Source organism: Bos grunniens, chromosome 9, assembly GCF_055505025.1.
Source record: "Bos grunniens cultivar Pamir isolate PY7600 chromosome 9, Bosgru_T2T1.0, whole genome shotgun sequence".
NCBI lineage: Eukaryota > Metazoa > Chordata > Mammalia > Artiodactyla > Bovidae > Bos > Bos grunniens.
In genome coordinates, this window is record NC_141173.1 from 55,308,232 (window position 1) to 55,326,803 (window position 18,572).

The window sequence follows — 18,572 nt, forward strand, 5'->3', positions numbered from 1 at the left end:
ACAAACAGGTCACGGTGGAGAGTTCTGACAAAACGTGGTCCACTGGACAAGGGAACTGCAAAACACTTCAGTATTCTTGCCTTGAGAATCCCGTGAACAGTATGAAATGGCAAAAGATAAGACACTGAAAGATGAACTCCCCAGGACAGTAGGTACCCAATATGCTACTTGAGAAGAGTGGAGAAATAACTCCACAAAGAATGAAGAGGTGGAGCCAAAGGGAAAACAATGCCTAGTTGTGGATGTGACTGGTGATGGAAGTAAAGTCCAATGCAGTAAAGAACATTATTACATAGGACCTGGAATGTTAGGCCCATGAACCAAGGTAAACTGGAAGTGGTCAAACAGGAGATGACAAGAGTGAATATCAACATCTTAGGAATCAGTGAACTAAAACAGACTGGAATGGGTGAATTTAATTCAGATAACCATTATATCTACTAATGTAGGCAAGAATTTCTTAGAAAAGATGGAGTAGCCCTCATAGTCAACAAAAGAGTCCTAAATGCATTACTCAGTTGCAATCTCAAAAACAATACAATGATATCTGTTCATTTCCAAGGCAACCATTCAATATCACAGTAATTCAGTCTATGCACCAACCACTAATGCTGAAGAAGCTAAGGTTGAACGGTTCTATGAAGACCTATAAGAGTTTCTAGAACTAACACCCAAAAAAGATGTCCTTTTCATTATAGGGGACTGGAATGCAAAAGTAGGAAGTCAAGAGATACCTGGAGTAAAAGGCAAATTTGGCCTTGTAATACAAAATGAAGCAAGGCAAAGGCTAATAGAGTTTTGCCAAGAGAACGCACTGGTCATAGCAAACACCCTCTTCCAACAACACAAGAGATAACTCTACACATGAACAGCACCAGATGGTCGATATCAAAATCAGATTGATTATATTCTTTGCAGCCGAAGATGGAGAAGCTCTTGTACAGTGAGAAAAAACAAGACCACAAGCTGACTGTGGTTCAGATCATGAACTCCTTATTGCCAAATTCAGACTTAAACTGAAGAAAGTAGGGAAAACCACTAGACCATTCAGGTATGACCTAAATCAAATCTCTTACGACTATACAGTACAAATGACAAATAGATTCAAGGGATTAGAACTGATAGAGTGCCTGAAGAACTATGGACAGAGGCTCGTGACATTGTACAGGAGGCAGTGTCAAGACCATCTCCAACAAAAAGAAATGTAAAAAGGTAAAATGGTTGTCTGAGGAGGGCTTATAAATAGCTATGAAAAGAAGAGAAGCAAAAGTCAAAAGAGCAAAGAAAAGATATACACATTTGAATGGAGAGTTTCAAAGAATAGCAAGGAGAGATAGGAAAGCGTTCCCTCGGTGATCAGTGCAAAGAAATAGAGAAAAACAATAGAATGGGAAAGACTAGATCTTCAAGAATCAGAGATACCAAGGGAACATTTTACACAAAGATGGGTACAATTAAGGACAGAAATGGTAGGGACCTAACAGAAGCAGAATATAATAATAAGAAGAGGTGGCAAGAATACACAGAAGAACTATACAAAAAAGATCTTCATGACCCAGATAACCATGATGGTGTGATAACTCACCTAGAGCCAGACATCCTGGAATGCAAAATCAAGTGGGCCTTGGGAAGCATCACCACGATCAAAGCTGGTGGAGGTGATGGAATTCAGTTGAGCTATTTCAAATATTTCAAATCCTAAAAGATGATGGTGTGAAAGTGCTGCACTCAATATGCCAGCAAATTTGGAAAACTCAGCAGTGGCCACAGGACTGGAAGAGGTCAGTTTTCATTCCAATCCCAAAGAAAGGCAATGCCAAACAATGTTCAAGCTACTGCACAATTGCACTCATCTCACAGGCTAGCAAAGCAATGCTCAAAATTATGAAATTAAAAGAAGCTTAAGAAACTATGACCAACCTAGATAGCATATTAAAAAACAGAGACATTACTTTGCTGACAAAGGTCCATATAGTCAAAGCTATGGTTTTTCCAGTAGTCATGTATGGATGTGAGAGTTGGACTACAGAGAAAGCTGAGCATGGAAGAATTGATGCTTTTGAACTGTGGTATTGGAGAAGACTCTTGAGAGTCTCTTGGATTGCAAGGAGATAAAACCAGTCAATCCTAAAGGAGATCAGTCCTGAATATTCATTGGAAGGACTGATGCTGAAGCTAAAACTCCAATACTTTGGCCAGCCAGATGCAAAGAACTGACTCATTGGAAAAGACCCTGATGCTGGGAAAGATTGAAGGCAGAAGGAGACAAGGACAACAAGAGATGAAATGGTTGGATGGCATCACTGACTCAATGGACATGAGTTTGAGCATGCTGTGGGAGTTGGTGAAGCCAGGCCTGCTGCAGTCCATGGGGTCACAAAGAGTTGGATATGCCTGTGTGACTGAACTGAACTGTCTTACTATAAGTTCTGTTTCTTCTACTTTTATGTACAAATTTTAAAAGCAGGAGTTTCAGAAATACAAAGTGTTGCCTTATAAAAACTGATAATTTTCAGCTTTGTTTCCATCTAGTGCTTTTCAAGTACCAATAAAGAAAACAAAAGGAAACCCAGGAGATGTGACTTACTCATCTTGAATCCAGCACAAGGCTGGGACATGGTAGAAACTTAATAAATAAACAGTGTTAAACGGATTGAAAGGGAAGATAATTTTAAAGATATAGAGTAAATTATGTTTTGCTGAAGTGTATTAGTTTTCTATTACTGCTGTAATGAATTAACACAAATTTAATGGCTTAAAACAATGAAAATTTATAACCTACAGTTTTATAGGTCAGAATTTGACATGGGTCTACTAGGCTAACATCAAGAGGGTTCAGTGGACTACATTCCTTTCTAGAGGTTTCAAGAAAGAGCTGTTTCCTTGCTGTCGTTAGCTTACAGAAGACACCACATTGTTTGGCTGTTGACTTTTCTAACCCCATTTTCAAAGACAGGCCCCACAAACTAAGTCCTTTTTAGATCACTCATCTCCAGCTTAGATCACTTATCTCTTATTTAGATCACTTATCTCTCTTTTCCCTCTTCTACTTTTAGGGATTCCAGTGATTATGTTAGTCCTATTTCAAGGTCAACTGATTAGCAACACTAATTATACATCTGTAACCTTAATTCCTTTTGACTTGTAAGACAACATATTCAAAGATTCCAGAGATTAGAATGTGTACATCTTGGGGTACATCATGTGTACATGAATACCCCTCTATGTTTTTTTGAGCATTTTATAGAAAATTAAAAAGTGGAAAGTACTTGCCTATGGTACTTTGAAGACTTGAAAAGGATATATATCTATCAGTGGCTACTTCTATCTGATACCTGATTATAATGGTTAGAGTTTAAATATTGCATTAATACTTCATTCTAATTTCATCATTCTCGGGGAAAAAAAAAAAGGTTAGACCACTAATATTTAAAACACATAACACTTTAATTGTAAAACAAATAATTAACGAGCTTGTACTGGGTGATACAAAAGTATAATTATTTCACACAGCAATTTCAATAAAAGGAAAAACAAGGCCATTTATATCAAAGGAAAAATATGAATTTTAAACAAGCACATTCATATAGCAATTTAAATAGCCTTCACTGACTATCTTCTTCAATTCAAAAAATGCCAGTGTCAGCAGGAAAAGTCCATGGACCAAAATAGTGTTCTATGTTCACAATTTTTATAACAAGTCCAGTTATTCTTTGTCTAATAATGATAAGTATAATAGGAAGTGATATCAGCAACATGGTGCCATTAAGATGGTCAGCGAATGAGACATCCTTATATTACTTTTGTGGTTATTTTGGGATCTAGTACCTTACTCCAAGGGACCTGTGAGGAATCTCTTCCAATAATATGGCAAGTAAGAAACAGACAAACAGGGCTACCAAACCAGTGTGTGCTCAGGCACACAGCCATGGCCAACTCTTTGCAACTCCATGGACTGAAGCCCACCAGACTCCTCTGTTCATGGGATTTTCCAGGCACGAATACTGGAGTGGGTTGCTATTTCCTCCTCCAGGGCATCTTCCCAACACAGGGATTGAACCCAAATCTCCTGCATTGCAGGCGGATTCTTTACTAGGCCAGTAAATCTGCCTAGACTTCCACTGGCTGCTATCAGGCAAAAACTGACAGAATGCTGTCCCTGGCAGGCAATTAAGCATGAAAGAAAACTTGCATAAGTCCAGCTTTCACCAAAGGATCTGAATTTGGTCAGATAGTATGAAGTATGAAAAACTTCCTGGTGCTGCAAACACTGAACAAGGCTGATTTATCCAGTGGAGGCAACTCCTCCCTCACGGGATAAAGAAAGCAGCTGGGCAGGATATGGCTGGAGAAATCCATTTCTCTTCACCTGGAGTACTAAGGTGGGAGCTTCACAACTCAGGAAAGAGGGGATGATGGCAAAGAGGAGGAAACGGACACCACTGGGCAGAAAGTCTACCCATGAGCCTACTGGAAATCACCCACTGATGTGGCTCACCGGGCCTACTGGCACCCTCAATGCACCTCAACGCTACAGCCCATACCTCCCCCCTCAATGTACCTCAACGCTACAGCCCACACCTCCTCCCACTTTGCCATGGGCTCCTTGTGCTTGCTCCTGTGTAAGCCTCCAGAAAAGCATTCTGGCAAACAGGAAGTCCACTAAGAAAACAAACCACCACAATCAACGCATGAGTGAGAAACCACAAAAACGTTGATCTACAGTGGCCACTTTCTGCATAACAAGAGGTTTCCAAAAGCCAGCCTGGGAAAATGTTAAAAGCTGAGTAGGCATTTATGCTTAAAAATTTTCCCCAAAGGGTAAGAAATATACTGGAGCAGATACAGCCTTACAGGGCAAAAAACCTCAAATATCAACATTATAAAGATACAATGGCATATGTGAAAGGCACAAGCAGAGTTAAGGAGGCATCAACTACTTCAAATGTGACAGCATCAACATATATCCACAAGAACAACAACAACAAAAATCAAGGAAATACAGCATCACAAAAAGAAAAGAGTATTGATATTTTCCAACAAGAAAGCTAGAACATGCCAAATATACAATCTAATAAATAATTCAAATTAGTTGTTCTAAAGGAACTCAACAAATTACAAGAAAACTTAGAAAGACATATCAATGAATTCAAGAATAAAAAGATGAACAAATGATTCTTTATTAAAGAGAAGAAAGTTATTAAAATTGTTATAAAGAACCAAATGAAATTCAGTGAATGACCTGAAGTATGCAGTGCAACAAGGCTGCCCATATGGAAGGAAAAAAAATGTAACTTAGAGGGTAGGAATTTTAAAATGATAGAAGAAAAGAGGGAATTTAAACTAAAAGAGAAGAAACTCTACGTGATCAATGGAAATCCATCAAAAAGACAAATATCAGAATAATCAGGATTCCAGACAGAGAAGGGGGAGGGCAGGGAGTTAAAGAAATGATAGGTGAAAATTTCCAAAATCTGAGGAAAAACTTGGACATGTAAGTTTACAAAGCTAATAGATCATCCTGCTATCTCAAAGCAAAAAGACACCCTCTAAGACTTTAAAGGAAGGCAGGGGGGAAAAAAAGAGAAAGCAATGGAAGCTACAATGGACTGCCATTAGGATTTCTCTGCAGACACCCTTCAGGCCAGGGGACAGTGGAAAGACATGTTTGAAGAGTTCAAAGATAAAAATGCCCAGCAAAGAAGGGTTTATCTAGCAAAGTTGTGCTTCCCTGGTGGCTCAGATGGTAAAGAATCTGCCTGCAATGCAGGAGACTTGGGTTTGATCTGTGGGTCAGAAAGATTCTTCTGGAGAAGGGAATGGCTACCTGCTCCCAGAGAATTCCTTGGACAGAGGAGCCTGGTGGGCTACATTCCACAGGGTCTCAAAGAGTCAAACACGACTGAATGACTAATTTCTCTGCAGAAACTCTTCAGGCCAAGGGGACAGTGGAATGACATATTTGAAGAGGTGAAAGATAAAAGTTCCCAACCATGAATGGTTTATCTAGCAAAGTTACCCTTCAGATACAAAGAAGTAAAGACTTCCAGACAAACAACATCTAAGGGAGTTCACCACCACTACATCAGCCTTGTACTTAATGCTAAAAGGAGTTCAAGCTAAAATGAAAACAAGCTAATCAGTCACATGAAAGCACACAAAACTGCACAGTACACTGGGAAAGAAGAGAAACGTGTGGTTAGATTTAGAAAACTAACTGTGTAGTAGGGTGGTGTGTTAACCACTCAACAAGAGTACAAAGTCTAAATGAAAGAGGAGGGAAAGTATACTATAAGTTATTCATAAAGATACAACAAAAAGAGGTAAACTGTGACATCAGTAATATAAAGGGAGGAGCAAAATGGTAGACACTTTATTGTTGCTCAGTCTCTAAGCTGTGTTTGTCTCTTTGTGATCCCACGGAATGCAGCATGTGAGGTTCCTCTGTCTTCCACCATCTCCTGGAGTTTGCTCAAATTCATGTCCATTGAGTTGGTAATACTATCTAACCATCTCATCCTCTGCACACTAAGGAAAACCTTTACAAGTTAAAAAGAAATTGCTATTAGCCTAAACTGGACTGTTTTATTTGTAAGATGTTATAACTAACCCTTTGGTAAAAATAAAACAAAAATCAAGAGCAGATCAATAAAAGACAAAAAAGGAGGAGAAAGAGCATACCATCATGGAAAATAACCTTTACAAATGCAGGCAGAAAAGATAATAATGGAAATACAAAACCAACACACAATAAGGTAGCATTAATAAATGCTTTTAATTTAATGCCATTAATAAGAGAAGCTAAAGGCAAAGGAGAAAAGGAAAGCTATACCCATTTGAATGCAGAGTTCCAAAGAATAGCAGGAGAGATAAGAAAGCCTTCCTCAGTGATCAATGCAAAGAAATAGAGGACAACAGAATGGGAAAGACTGGAGGTATCTTCAAGAAAATTAGAGATACCAAGAGAACATTTCATGCAAAGATAGGCACAATAAACAACAGAAATGGAATGGACCTAACAGAAGCAGAAGACATTAAGAGGTGGCAAGAATACACACAAGAACTATACAAAAAAAAACATCTTAATGACCCAGATAACCACGACCAGTGTGATCACTGACCTAGAGCCAGACATCCTGAAATATGAAGTCAAGTGGGCCACAGGAGAAACGACGAACAAAGCTAGTGGAGGTGATGGAATCTGAGTTGAGCTCTTTCAAATCCTAAAAGATGATGGTGTGAAAGTGCTGCACTCAATATGCCAGCAAATTTGGAAAACGCAGCAGTGGCCACAGGACTGGAAAAGGTCAGTTTTCATTCCAATCCCAAAGAAGGCAATGCCAAAGAATGTTCAAAGTACCACACAATTGTATCCATCTCACACGCTAGCAAAGTAATGCTTTAAATTCTCCAAGCTAGGCTTCAACAGTATGTGAACTGAGAACTTCCAGATGTTCAAGCTGTATTTAGAAAAGACAGAGGAACCAGAGATCAAACTGACAACATCTACTGGATCATTGAAAAAGCAAGAGAGTTCCATAAAAACATCTACTTCTGCTTTATTGACTACATCAAAGCCTTTGACTGTGTGGATCACAACAAACTGTGGAAAATTTTTAAAGAGATGGGAATACCAGACCACCTTAGCTGCCTCCTGAGCTATCTGTATGCAGGTCAAGAAGCAACAGTTAGAATTGGACACGGAACAACAGACTGGTTCCAAATCGGGTAAGGAGTACGTCAAGGCTGTACATTGCTACCCTGCTTATTTAACTTATATGCAGAGTACATCATGCAAAATGCCGGGCTGGATGAAGCACAAGCTGAAATCATGATTGCCAGGAGAAATATCAATAATCTCAGATACACAGATGACACCACCCATATGGCAGAAAGTGAAAAGAAACTAAAGAGCCTCTTGATGAAAATGAAAGAGGAGAGTGAAAAAGCTGACTTAAAACTCAACATCTTGTCTCATTTGCTTTTTCAGTGGGGTAGCACATCCCATATTTTAGAACAAGTAGGGGTGCCTTGCTTAAATAAAAATAGCATTTAATGTATAATTGTGTGAAAGGTTTATGGGTAAAGCTGTATTTCTGTCACATTGTGGCAGTATCTTCTGCTTTAATATTAAACAGCTTGTTATTTAAATACTGGATCAAAACGGCTGGCTTCAAATTGTAGTCATTAATAAACTAACTTATGTGCACCTGTGTACGAGAATCAAAGTTCTTTATAGTTTCTTTGCCTTGTTCCCCTTCTCAGGGTGACAACTGTCACGTGGTTACCAGGAGATGCAATTCTAGTTCTTAAAGTTGAATTAGCCCAGATTTCTGAGAGGTGGTATCTGAAAGAGAGATTATGCCGTCTCTCACTTAAAACATAACCATCTTTGAATACCAGCTAAGATGAAATCGCTGTACTGTAAGTAGTCAATAAATGAAGACTTATTTCAGGCTGAAAAAAAAAAAAACTCAAAAACTAAGATCATGGCATCAGATCCCATTACTTAATAGTAAATAGAGGAGGAAACAATGGAAACAGTGACAGACTTTATTTCGTGGGCTCCAAATTCACTGCAGATGGTGACAGCAGCCATGAAATTAAAAGACACTTGCTCCTTGGAAGAAAAGCTATGACCAATCTAGACAGCATACTGAAGAGACATTATTCGCTGACAAAAGTCCATCAAGTCAAAGCTATGTTTTTCCAGTAATCATGTATGGATGTGAGAGTTGGACCATAAAGAAAGCTGAGCGTTGAAGAAACTGTGCCGTCAGAGAAGACTCTTTGAGAGTCTCTTGGACTGCAAGGTGATCAAACCATTCAATCCTAAAGGAAATCAGTCCTGAATACTCATTGGAAGGACTAATGCTAAAGCTGAAGCTCCAATACTTTGGCCACTTGATGAGAAGAACTGACTCATTGGAAAGACCCTGATGCTGGAAAAAACGGAAGGCAGGAGGAGGAGGGGACAACATAGGATGAGATGGTAGGATGGCATCACTGACTTGATGGACATGAGTTTGAGCGTGCTCTAGGATTTTGTGATGGACAGGGAAGCCTGACATGCTGCAGTCCATGGGGTCGCAAAGAGTCGGACACAACTGAGTGAGTGAACTGAGTAAATCCTTAAGTATTAATAACTACTCTAAACAAAAGTGGATTGAATTCAGCAATCAAAAGGCACATGAGGGCCTGGAAGGATGAAAAACAATAGCCAACTCTATGGTTCCAACAAGAAAGCTTTAAGGATCCCCATAAACTCGAAGTGAAAGGATGAAAAGGCATTCCATTCAGGTGGGAACCAAAAGGAAGCCATGGCAGCTATACTTCTAACAATCAAAAGAGTTGGAAAATCTACAGATACATGAAAAATAAACAAGAAACTCCTGAGCAACCAATGGGTAAAAGAAGAAATCAAAATAGGAACCAAAGATTACCTTAAAACAAATGAAAATAAAATCCCTTTCTCCTAAACCTATCAATTCAGTTACTCAGTTATGTCCAACTCTTTGTAATCCCATGCACTCCAGCCCTCCCTGTTCATCACCAACCCCTGGAACCACCTCAAACTCATGTCCATTGTGTCGGGGATGCTATCCAACCATCTCACCCTCTGTCGTCCCCTTCTCCTCATGCTTTCAATCTTTCCAAGCATCAGAGTCTTTTCCAATGAGTCAGTTCTTCACATCAGGTGGCCAAAGTATTGGAGTTTCAGCTTCAGCATCAGTCCTTCCAATGAATATTCAGGACTAATTTCCTTTAGAATTGACTAGTTGGATCTCCTTGCAGTCCAAGGGTCTTCTCCAACAGCACAGTTCAAAATCATCAATTCTTCAGCGCTCAGCTTTCTTTATAGTCCAACTCTCACATCCATACATGACCACTGGAAAAGTCATAGCTTTGACTAGACGGACTTTTGTTGGCAAAATAATATCTCTGCTTTTTAATATACTGCCTAGGTTGGTCATAACTTTTCTTCCAAGAAGCAAGCATCTTTTAATTTCATGGCTGCAGTCACCATCTGCAGTGATTTTGGAGCTCCCAAATAAAGTCTCTCACTGTTTCCACTGTTTCGCTATCCATTTTCCAGGAAGTGATGGGACCAGATGCCATGATCTTAGTTTTCTGAATGTTGAGTTTTAAGCCAACTTTTTCACTCTCCTCTTTCACTTTGCTATGGGATGCTCCAAAAGCCATTCTGAAAGGGATATTTGTAGTCATAAAATGAAGATGTTAAGAAATGGGGAAACTTACAAAGAAACAATCTGGCTTTATACCTTGAGGAGCTAATACATGACAAGAGGATCAAGAACATCCTTTGGCGCTGGGAAAATTGGATAGCCATACACAGAAAAGAAAGTTGGGTCTATCCTATACTACTCACAAAAAGCACCTTGAAAGAGATCAAAGACTTAAAATATAAGACAGACCTGATATAAAACTCCCTGAAGTAAACACAGGAAAGAAGATCTTTGACACTGGTCTTCCCACTGATATTTTGCATATGACACCAAAAGCACAAATAACAAAAGAAAAAAATCTTAAAGTAGGACGATATCAATCTTAAAAGCTTCTACAGAGCAAAAGCAACAATAACACAATTAAAAGATACATACTGAATAGGAGATATTATTTTGCATATCATATAATAAATAAGGGGTTAATAGCCATCATTTACAAAAATTCATATAACTCAGTAACAAAAGGACTCCTGCCTGGAAATCTCATGGATGGAGGAGCCTGGTAGGCTGCAGTCCATGGGGTCGCGAAGAGTCGGACACAACTGAGCGACTTCACTTTCATTTTTCACTTTCATGCACTGGAGAAGGAAATGGCAACCCACTCCAGTGTTCTTGCCTGGAGAATTCCAGGGACAGCAGAGCCTGGTGGGCTGCTGTCTACGGGGTTGCACAGAGTTGGACAGAGTCGGACACAACTGAGGTGACTTAGCACCAGCAGCAGCAGCAACAGTAACAAAAACCAGGCCATCCAGCCATCTCATCCTCTGTTGTCCCCTTCTCCTCCTGCCCCCAATCCCTCCCAGCATCAGAGTCTTTTCCAATGAATCAACTCTTCACATGAGGTGGCCAAAGTACTGGAGTTTCAGCTTTAGCATCATTCCTTCCAAAGAAATCCCAGGGCTGATCTCCTTTAGAATGGACTGGTTGGATCTCCTTGCAGTCCAAGGGACTCCCAAGAGTCTTCTCCAACACCAGAGTTCAAAAACATCAATTCTTTGGTGCTCAGCTTTCTTCACAGTCCAACTCTCACAATCATACATGACCACAGGAAAAACCATAGCCCTGAATAGACGCACCTTTGTTGGCAAAGTAATGTCTCTGCTTTTCAATATGCTATCTAGGTTGGTCATAACTTTTCTTCCTAGAAGTAAGCGTCTTTTAATTTCATGGCTGCAGTCGCCATCTGCAGTGATTTTGGAGCCCAAAAAATAAAGTCTGACACTGTTTCCACTGTTTCCCCATGTATTTGCCATGAAGTGATGGGACCAGATGCCATGATCTTAGTTTTCTGAATGTTGAGTTTTAAGCCAACTTTTTCACTCTCCTCTTTGACCTTCATCAAGAGGCTTTTTAGTTCCTCTTCACTTTCTGCCATAAGGGTGGTGTCATCTGCATATCTGAGATTACTGATATTTCTCTCAGCAATCTTGATTCCAGCTTGTGCTTCTTCCAGTCCAGCATTTCTCATGATGTACTACTCTGCATATAAGTTAAATAAGCAGGGTGACAATATACAGCCTTGACGTACTCCTTTTCCTATTTGGAACCAGTCTATTGTTCCATGTCCAGTTCTAACTGTTGCTTCCTGACCTGCATACAAATTTCTCAAGAGGCAGATCAGGTGGTCTGGTATTCCCATCTCTTGAAGAATTTTCCACAGTTTATTGTGATCCACACAGTCAAAGGCTTGGGCATAGTCAATAAAGCAGAAATAGATGTTTTTCTGGAACCCTCTTGCTTTTTCGATGATCCAGCAGATGTTGGCAATTTGACCTCTGGTTCCTCTGCCTTTTCTAAAACCAGCTAGAACATCAGGAAGTTCACGGTTCACATATTGCTGAAGCCAGGCTTGGAGAATTTTGAGCATTACTTTACTAGCGTGTGAGATGAGTGCAATTGTGCGGCAGTTTGAGCATTCTTTGGCATTGCCTTTCTTTGGGATTGGAATGAAAACTGACCTTTTCCAGTCCTGTGGCCACTGCTGAGTTTTCCAAATTTGCTGGCATATTGAGTGCTGCACTTTCACAGCATCATCTTTCAGCATTTGAAATAGCTCAACTGGAATTTCATCACCTCTACTAGCTTTGTTCGTAGTTATGCTTCCTAAGGCCCACTTGACTTCACATTCCAGGATGTCTGGCTATAGGTCAGTGACCATCGTGATTATCTTGGTCATGAAGATCTTTTATGTACAGTTCTTCTGTGTATCTTCTATGTACATATCTTCTTAGTATCTTCTGCTTATGGTTAGGTCAATACCATTTCTGTCCTTTATCAAGCCCATCTTTGCATGAAATGTTCTCTTGGTATCTCTAATTTTCTTGAAGAGATCTCTAGTCTTTCCCATTCTGTGTTTTTCTCTATTTCTTTGCATTGATTGCTGAGGAAGGCTTTCTTATCTCTTCTTGCTATTCTTTGGATCTCTGCATTCAGATGCTTATATCTTTTCTTTTCTCCTTTGCTTTTCGCTTCTCTTCTTTTCACAGCTATTTGTAAGGCATCCTCAGACAGCCATTTTGCTTTTTTGCATTTCTTTCAATGGGGATGTTCTTGATCCCTGTCTCCTGTACAATGTCACGAACCCCCGTTCATAGTTCATCAGGCACTCTATCTATCAGATCTAGTCCCTTAAATCTATTTCTCACTTCCACTGTATAATCATAAGGGATTTGATTTAGCCCATACCTGAATGGTCTAGTGGTTTTCCCTACTTTCTTCAATTTCAGTCTGAATTTGGCAATTAGGAGTTCATGATCTGAGCCACAGTCAGCTCCTGGTCTTGTTTTTGTTGACTGTATAGAGCTTCTCCATCTTTGGCTGCAAAGAATATAATCAATCTGATTTTGGTGTTGACCATCTGGTGATATCCATGTGTAGAGTCTTCTCTTGTGTTGTTGGAAGAGGGTGTTTGCTATGACCAGTGCATTCTATTGGCAAAACTCTATTAGTCTTTGCCCTGCTTCATTCCGTATTCCAAGGCCAAAGTTGCCTGGTACTCCAGGTGTTTCTTGACTTCCTACTTTTGCATTCCAGTCTCCTATAGTGAAAAGGACATCTTTTTTCGGTGTTAGTTCTAAAAGGTCTTGTAGGTCTTCATAGAACTCTTCAATTTCAGCTTCTTCAGCGTTATTGGTTGGGGCATAGACTTGGATTACTGTGATATTGAATGTTTTGCCTTGGAAACGAACAGAGATCATTCTGTCGTTTTTGAGATTGCATCCAAGTACTGCATTTCAAACTCTTTTGTTGACCATGATGGCTACTCCATTTCTTCTGAGGGATTCCTGCCTGCAGTAGTAGATATAATGGTCATCTGAGTAAAATTCACCCATTCCAGTCCATTTTAGTTTGCTGATTCCTAGAATGTCGATGTTCATTCTTGCCATCTCTTGTTTGACCACTTCCAATTTGCCTTGATTCATGGACCTGACATTCCAGGTTCCTATGCAATATTGCTCTTTACAGCATTGGACCTTGCTTCTATCACCAGTCACGTCCACAACTGGGTATTGTTTTTGCTTTGGCTCCATCCCTTCATTCTTTCTGGAGTTATTTCTCCACTGATCTCCAGTAGCATACTGGGTACCTACTGACTTGGGGAGTTCCTCTTTCAGTATCCTATCATTTTGCCTTTTCATGGGGTTCTCAAGGCAAGAATACTGAAGTGGTTTGCCATTCCCTTCTCCAGTGGACCACATTCTGTCAGACCTCTCCACCGTGACCCGCCCGTTTTGGGTGGCCCCACAGGCATGGCTTAGTTTCAATGAGTTAGACAAGGCTGTGGTCCTAGTGTGATTAGATTGACTAGTTTTCTTTGAGTATGGTTTCAGTGTGTCTGCCCTCTGATGCCCTCTTGCAACACCTACCATCTTACTTGGGTTTCTCTTACCTTGGACATGGATACACACAAATAATTAATGATTCTATTTTTATTTAATAGTAAAACATTTACAACAACTACTCTATATGATACATAGTTTCCTTGAATGTAGGGAGAGCTGAATAGCAGACAAAAATTTGGGGGCTATAGAATATTTTACTTCATAATTGGGGCGATATCTACACAAATGTATAACATAAAGTGAGAGAATTCATTGTATCTTATGTCAATCATAATTTAATAAAATTCACAGAGTATTAAATTAGAAATCAATAAAAATAATACACCCAGAAATTTTAGTGTTAACATGTTATAACAACAGTTTAATCTAGAGTTTGTAAGTTTAAAATTATAAACTTATAACGCGAGACTAATTAATAATTTCTGACCCCATGGACTATAGTCCGCCAGGCTCCTCTGTCCATGGGATTTTCCTAGCAAGAATACTGGTGTGGGTTGCCATTTCCTTCTCAGGGTATCTTTCCAACCCAGGGATCAAACCCCTGTCTCCTGCATTGCAGGCAAAATGTTTGCCACTGAGCCAGCAGGTAAGGTCAATTAGTAATTAATGTTCTACAAAAATTTACTTATATATGCACATACATATCTAAAATACTTACCAATTGAAGCTGAGTACATTTGTTTCATGTGAGTTTCAATGACAGAAGGATCCCGAGAGCTGTAACTTCCCAACTCAGGATAAAACCTGGAGCCAATGTCATCAGGGGGGTTGTGCTTCCCTTTAGGATATTTCTTGGTTATCTGAGGGTCCCAGTGTGAGAGAACTGGATGGTTCCAATGTATATATTTACCATCAAATTGTGGATTTCCATACCAACTGTAATAAAATACATGTAAGTAATAATTCAGAGGTGGCGGTTCTTCTGGATGAGGTTCAGAGGCTACGGAAGCTTTCACAATGATTTCCTCAGATTTTAAGTTCTTGATGTTTGTTTCACTGCTGATTTTGTCACTCTTTTGGGAATCAAAAACTTTCGTCAAATGAGTTTGTTGCCGGATTTCTGGAAGAAGGTCAAGTCCAAAAGGATCTCCAAAAGCTGCTTTATTTGGTCTCAGCATTTTTAAACCCATCATCAGAGAGAAAATAAATAGAATAAAAAGTGACAAAATGAAGCAAGTCCTTCTTCGAAATTTTGCCATGATGTCATCCTTTAAACTCCAAAATGGTAAATGTTTAGCTGTAATGTATTGAAAAAACTATTAGTAAGTGGTATTAATAATATTTTCCAATATATTCAAAAGGAAAACTAAAATTCATAAAGTTTGTTACACTGAAAAATTTTAAAGAGTATTATGATGTTAATTATATAATCAAATATTAATAGCTATAGACAGAGTCTATACATAATTAGACTGAATAGCAGTATTTATTTGGAAATATCACAATTACATTTTTGTCAGATAAAGATTTTAAGCATGTTTTTTAAAAAGTAAATATACTCTTCATCCTTTAGACAGATTTTACATATACTGATATAGAAAAGAAACATTCCACTCAGAGACTAAAATTTTCTAAATATAAAATAAAAACTTCAGATATAAAAAGGAAATATTTAGGAATATATAAAAAGCCTAGTCATTCAACAAACTTATTATTTGACTGCCTCAATTATAATCACCTTTTTTTCCCCACCCCATTTCACCAACTCAAGTGTTATACTCAATTTTGATCTTGTCTCTCATCTCGCATTATGGAATAAATTACACACATCAGAATTTTATGTCCCATGTGTTCCTTAAACATTTTAAAAATGTTCCTCCTTTTGTCTCTCTATGGTTCAGTCTGAATATCTTCTTCTGAACTATCTTCAATTTCCTGACTCTTCAGTGGCAACTAATTTCAGTTATAAATTTAGTCTTAAAATTTTCATTTAATTCTTCTCAAAGATAGCAGTTTTCTGCTAAAATTTCCTATTCCTTGAATTTTGTAATACCATTTATTTAAAGTCTACCTCTAATAACCTGAATTTGAATCTTAGGATTCTGTTTCTACTGCCTGTTGGGTTTTTCCTCTTAATATCCAGACAGTAACTATTTTTTTATAGGCTAAATTATTATTTTTACTAAATGCTATACATAGAATATGAAAAGTTTCAGAGATAATGTGAGGCTCTACATGACATCTTCCTTCAAAGAAAGCTTATTTTTATTTCTTGAAGACTTTTAGGGTAGAGGAAGATTATCTTAGTATAATCACATTGGAAGGGCTGGTGCTGAAACTGAAGCTCCAATACTTTGGACACGTGATGCAAACAGCTAACTCATTCGAAAAGACTATGATGCTGGCAAAGACTGAGGTCAAGAGAAGGGGGCAACAGAGGATGAGACGGTTGGATGGCACCACTAACTCAAAGAGACATGAGTTTGAGCAAACTGAGGGAGATAGTGAAGAACAGGGAAGCCTAGTGTGCTATAGTTCATGGGGTCACAAAAAGTTGGACACAACTTAGTGACTGAACAACAGCAATCACAGATGGAAATCTTCAAAACTGGGTTTGCTGCTGCTGCTGCTGCTGCTAAGTCGCTTCAGTCGTGTCGGACTCCATGTGACCCCATAGACGGCAGCCCACCAGGCTCCTCTGTCCATGGGATTTTCCAGGCAAGAACACGGGTGTGGGTTGCCATTTCCTCCTTCAACGCATGAAAGTGAAAAGTGAAAGTGAAGTCGCTCAGTCGTGTCCAACTCTTAGCGACCCCATGGACTGCAGCCTACCAGGCTCCTCCGTCCATGGGATTTTTCAGGCAAGAGTACTGGAGTGGGGTGCCATTGCCTTCTCCAAAACTGGGTTTAAGCCCTTGCAAATATTTGGTGTATTTCTGATTCATCTTTACTCCATTATACTTACAGGTTCTGAAATCAGAGTCACAAGTATTTACCAAGATTCTTCCTCTAGGATGGGCTTTAGAAGGGCCCTGAATTCCAATTTTGGTCCCCAAAGAGCCATGAAACTACCGAAAGCTCTGTTCATTTTCTCAGCTGCCATTTTTGCCTTATATTCCCAGCTTCTCTGATGCTACTTTGAAGCAGAGGTTTTAAATAATGCCCCTATTTCCCACCTTAATCTCTCAAAGAATAATGTAAGTTGTAGGGTTCAGAATCATTCAAATATTCATATAATCCCACCTGAATTCGCTTATATCTTTAGTGTAATAAAAGACTCAAAATTCAGATGCAATAAATAAAAAACAATTAACTACATAAATTTTTAAATATATATATCAAAAAACACTACAAAATAAAGTGAACAGACAACTGACAATCTTAATGAAAATATTTGAAAGATCTTCTGTATCATTCAATATTAGAAAAATGTAAATTAAAACCACACAAATGTAACATTTCTTATCTATGAGGTTGGCAAAAAATAAAAAGCATGAAACTACATCCTGTTGGCAAGAACACTGAGAAAATAATCACTCTTATGCGTTGATAGTGAATGAAATCTGTACAACCTTTTTTGGAATCTGGCAGTATATAACAAAATTACACATCCATTTTCCTTTGATTCAAGAATCCTACTTCACAGAATTTACCTTGAAAATCCACAACCAATAGGTAAGTACATAAGTTAATATGCAGCATTGTTTGTAAAATACTGAGTATTCAGAAAAAATGAGGAAGAGCTCTGAGATGAAAGAAAGTGATTCTGTGGCTATACTGCTAAGTGAAAAAAGCAAAATGACAATAAGAAAAAATAGATTTTCCCAAGTGAGCAAAAGAAACAGAAAAACAAGAATCTAATAAGGTTGATTATCTATAGAGGGTAAAAAGAAACTGAAAAATATGGGGTGATTAAAACAGGGTAGAAGTGTGGATAATGGAAGTAACTGAGTATAACTTTTTATATAGGTTTGTCATTTTAAGTTATGTTACATTTCACATACTCAAAACAAACAAAATATATTAAAGGTTAAATTCCAGTTAATAAGTAAATTTTTTTATGCTATGATGAAGGTTAGCAATTCTTAAAATATTTAATGTGCATTGTAAAAATAAGCAATATAAGCCAGAAAATGGGGCTCAGGTTGTTTACTGACAAAAAAAAAAAAAAGAAAAAAGTGTTACAAACACAGAAAGTAGGAGGCTAAAATGAAACTTGTGTTGTCAGACTGCAATTGGCAGTATCAATATGGATGCATGGCTTTTAAAAGATAAACAAATTCATGTGTAGGGGTGGGTAAATGGGTGTGTACACATACAAATACATGCACATTATTTCCTAGTTCTGTCCACTGAGAGTCTAGAACCGAAGAAATCCTTGCAGCAATAAACCCATCTGATGCCAAGATTTTGAATTTTATATACCCTTCTCTACTTAATAGAACCAGGTTGATTTCAAGAATGTGGCTAAGAAAGTACAAGATGAGCTTGGAACAACTTGTAAAGGAAAATCAGCCTGAAATGAAAACCAGTATGGCCTGAA

The 18,572-nt window shown here is 38.5% G+C and overlaps 1 protein-coding gene across 12 annotated transcripts in view; it reads right to left on the reverse strand.

Annotated features, from left to right (window-relative positions):
- MANEA (mannosidase endo-alpha) overlaps nucleotides 1–18,572 on the reverse strand; it is a 551,677-nt gene that overhangs the window by 52,298 nt on the left and 480,807 nt on the right. For all 12 annotated transcript variants that reach the window (XM_086317688.1, XM_086317685.1, XM_086317689.1 and 9 more), the window contains one exon: nucleotides 14,748–15,326. In XM_086317688.1, the coding sequence (XP_086173814.1) occupies nucleotides 14,748–15,288 (541 nt within the window). In that variant the 5' untranslated portion in view covers nucleotides 15,289–15,326. The remainder of the gene's footprint in view (nucleotides 1–14,747; nucleotides 15,327–18,572) is intronic.